Raw genomic sequence first — 4,004 nt, 5'->3', positions numbered from 1 at the left:
AGCTCTGTTCCATCCTGGAAAAGGACATCCTAGACTTATTCATGTTTTTGTTGTTTCTCATCTGGAAGATATGCAATGCAACATATCCATATACGAAGCCTCCAACACACAGAACTTCCCAACTGTATAGCATATTGTACCAATCAGCTTTGCAACAGTGCTAATGCAGGTTCATCGCATCTGCCTGACTTTCTACAAAGAACTTCCCACAGAACTTCAAGCCCAGTTCAACTGGGTTGAACTCAGACTGGTTCCCGAACCATCACTTGCAAGGTACTGGGTGTTGGCTCAAAGCTCTGAAACAAGAGACTGGTCAATGAATAAAGTGGGGTTCAATGAACAAAGTGGAACTCTCTTTAAGCACGAAGCTCAGCTCCATGAGACACAACTTGCCATGGAGTTAGCTGAGGCTGCGAGATGTACTCTCAGGACCAGAGGACTATTACAAGCATCACTTTTCATTCCAAGTGCAAAGAGAAGGTCTTGGGCCTTGTCTTCCCTGATACAAAACATGCAATCCCTGCAACTGCCTTCCCTCTCCCACCAAAAATACACCCGCCAAGACTGGCTGCTTGCACGTCCCACTCCCCTTCCCCAGGGGCCCCGCCTGGCTGTGCAGGACCCCTGCTGCAGGTGCTCGCGGGCTTGGTTCCCACTTGAGCTGTTTTAGGAAAAAAGCGTGTTCATGCTCAGGGAACCGGCTGCCCTTCTCTCGCTTTGCCCGGGAAGGGGGGGAGCCCCGAGGGGGTGGCAGCCCGCGGCCGCCCGTTTATCTGCGGAGGCGAAGCGGGCTCCGCCGGCGCCGTCCGCCCCTCTGGCGCTCGTCGCCCCGAGCCCCCGCCCCGACCGGCCCCTCGGGTTTGGCGGCAGCTCCGTTCCCACCGCAACGCGGGGCCCGCGCTCAGCGGGGCCGCAGCCACCCGCTACCCGCGCGCCAACGCCCGGACCGGAGCGGATCGAACCGGACCGGAGCCGCCGCCGCCGCCGCCGCCGGCCCCCCCCCCGCCGCCGCCGCACCGCGGGCCCGGCTCTGCGCATGCGCCCGGCGGCAGCGCTCAGCCCGTCACGGCGGCGGAGGGGCCGGTTCGATGCCGGCGGGGCGGCGGGCGCTTCCGGGAAGATGGCGGCCTGGAGAGCAGCGCTGGCGGCGGGCGCCCGTGCTCCGCTGCGGGGGCGGCTCGCCGCGCTGCGCAGCCCTCGGGGCCAGCGGCGGCCGCCGGGCTGGAGGGCCGCCGCCGCTGCCGCCCTGGTCGGGGGAGGCGCCTTGGCCGCGTGTTACAGCAGCTGGCGGGGGCGGCGAGGGGCGGGCGCGCTCGCCACGGTGCTGGCGCAGGTAAGGGCCCGGCGTCCCCGCGCCGGGCGCCCGCCGCCTTCCCCGGCGGGCAGCGCCGCGCCGCGCCGGGGGGGGACACGGGCTCCCGGCGAGGGGGGGCGGGCGGTGCGCGGGCGCGGGCGCGCAGGGCCCCGCGGCCCGGGGCGGCGGCGGCGGTGGTGCGGGGGATTCACGCTGTCACCCTTTATCTGTCTCAAAAGCGTAGACAGGAGCCAGCTGGAGGAGCCGTTACCGCTTAGCTCGTCTGGGGTCAAGCAGGTAATGCACGTTTCTGGTCCCCGTGACACCAGGCAGCAGTCGGGATCAGCAGCGCTTCGCTTAAGTTAGTCCTGGCCTCGCTTAATTAATTGCGAACTTTGCCACTATCTGCAGTGAAGGAAAGCGGGATTTTCCCCTCAGCACCGAGTGTCCCTGCCGTTCGCTTGACGGCCCTGATCGTGCAAACTGATGAATTTGTATGGTCTTGAAGTTAACGCAGGTACACGGCCTGCACTGAGCTGCATTTTTTGTCAGTAATTTGCAAAGCCTGTTTTCTGTTTCACAATGTTCAGACTTCACTTCAGCTGTTATTAGGCAGTAGTGCACCTTTTTTACCCTTTAAAAAAGGGAGTGTTTCACAAAAATTGTGCTCGCATATCTCATACTTTGTCTGAAATGTATGGCACATGACAGTTAAGATGGTTTCCAGTTGATGTGTTCAAAGTCTCTGCTATGAATCTTAAAATGTAGTTTCTTTTGGAGCATTGGTACTCATTTAGTTACATTCGAGATTGTTCAAGTCATTTTTATTCAAGTCATTATTTCCAAAAGATTTTTGCTAGTCCCAATGTACAGCTATGTCTCCCAACTTTATTCTTTTCATGTAGGTAGAGAACTTTTTCTTGTTCTTCTTTCAGAGAAGAAATTAATCTCAATTAAACCTACTATATTTCTGTCTGGTTAGGTGTTTCAAGATTGGGAGAGCTAAATGTGATTTAGGTCAGAGGGTTTGGGTGGAGTGAGAGGAGGCAGTCAGTGTGTGCTTGCAGTACCATTCACTTACTACTTTTTAGGAAATTTTGGAAGTAGTCAACAGTTTGTATGCTTTGATATCCTGTTTGTTAACAAATATTGAACAGACTGAACTGCAGGCAGCTATATTGTCTTTATCATGGGGGAATTCTAAGCTTGTTCTTCTTGGGAGAGGTTTTTTTTTTTTTTTAATAAGCATGTTTCCAAAGTAGGTTAAGCATTAGTCCTGATTCCTTGGACGCTGCATGTTAAAACTTTGGTTTTCTTTATATAGCTTCCAGTGAAGAAGGCATCATTAGTCCACCTGAAATCCTACTGGAAACCTATCTCTTGGCTCTAAAGAGCCAACAGAATTTGGTTTTACATTTAGTTGCATGGCATTTTGCAGCAAAATTCTATTATATTTAATATAAAAATCATTTATTATTTTTAAAAGTTTTTCATACTTGAAACCAACCTCACATATGTCCGTGTGTGTACATACGTATATATGTAGGGCTCTTGTACATACCTACATACATATCTATTTATATAAAAATGTTAATGCAGGAAATAATCACTTTTAAATGATGGTGGGTTGAAAGAATCTAATTTGGTGCTGATGTGTTCACAGAATAGCTTCCATTTAATACATGGGCAGTCCTACAAATACATTTTTTAATTCTCTAGGGAAACTCTGAAAGTCTAGGTCTTTCTTGCTGTTGTGCAGGTAACATTTGCAGAGCCCAGCAAATTATTAAGTAGTTTATTCAATTTTGTTTTTTTAGTTTTCCAATAAAACACTGTTTGAGATCCCATTGTAGTTACAGACAAAAATTCTCTATATATCTTGTAGCGTGTTTTGCTACAATTAATGTATAGAGCTTTTCAAAACTACTTAAGAACTGTCCTGTGACATTAAGGGTAGTCAACTGAAGGTGGAAGTGGTTGTAAAGCCTATGAAGAACAGAGGAATAGAATCAATGTAGTATGCTGCATATCTTTTAAGCAGTTTAGATGCTATGTGTGGATTCTTATTGACAGAAATAGGAAATACGCAGAAACAAGGTGTTGAAACAACTATGCCACCTTTATTTTGTTTTGGAGCTATGGTTTTTTTGTTTGTTTGTTTCTAGTTCAGAGCTTGCGCAATCCTGTTAAACCAAGATGCTTTTCACATTCTAACAGTGGATTACTTTCTCTTATTATGCTTATTATTATTATGCTTTTCATTATAACAGATCTCAGGCCGGTTTGCTTGAGTTTATGCATGTAAACAATTATGAATTGTTCACAGTGCAGTATGTTATGTAGTGGAAATGTCTACAGCATAGGTATGTGAAATGTTACAGTTTAAGATGAGTATTTGAAATTAAATAGCATAATCTTCATGATCATTGTGATAATATAGGAATATGTAGTGGAAATGTTTATAATTCTATCTCATCCACCAAGAGCATTTACTCTTTAGAACACTGAGTCCATTACGTTGCAATACTTCCCTGTTTTCCTTAGTAATATCGTCTTTACTGTTGAGCCATAAGAATGAAATACTGCAAATGCTTGGTAATTAAAATACTTACATTGACAAAGTGACACTGTTTTATCATAACTTGTGCTACTGACTAAATTCTCATTCTTATCATAACAATGAGATATAACAACCATTAATAACATAGTT

The 4,004-nt window shown here is 47.9% G+C and overlaps 1 protein-coding gene across 1 annotated transcript in view; it reads left to right on the top strand.

Moving 5' to 3' along the window:
• Nucleotides 1–1,088: 1,088 nt before the first annotated feature.
• MICU2 (mitochondrial calcium uptake 2) overlaps nucleotides 1,089–4,004 on the top strand; it is a 164,788-nt gene continuing 161,872 nt past the window's right edge. Inside the window, exons 1-2 of the mRNA XM_067289818.1 lie at nucleotides 1,089–1,333; nucleotides 1,534–1,591. Coding sequence (XP_067145919.1) covers nucleotides 1,089–1,333; nucleotides 1,534–1,591 — 303 coding nt within the window. The remainder of the gene's footprint in view (nucleotides 1,334–1,533; nucleotides 1,592–4,004) is intronic.

This window comes from Apteryx mantelli, chromosome 1 (assembly GCF_036417845.1).
Source record: "Apteryx mantelli isolate bAptMan1 chromosome 1, bAptMan1.hap1, whole genome shotgun sequence".
Classification (NCBI taxonomy): domain Eukaryota; kingdom Metazoa; phylum Chordata; class Aves; order Apterygiformes; family Apterygidae; genus Apteryx; species Apteryx mantelli.
The sequence above is the reverse complement of the archived record's forward strand: the minus strand, read 5'-3'. Positions and strand labels throughout refer to the sequence as shown.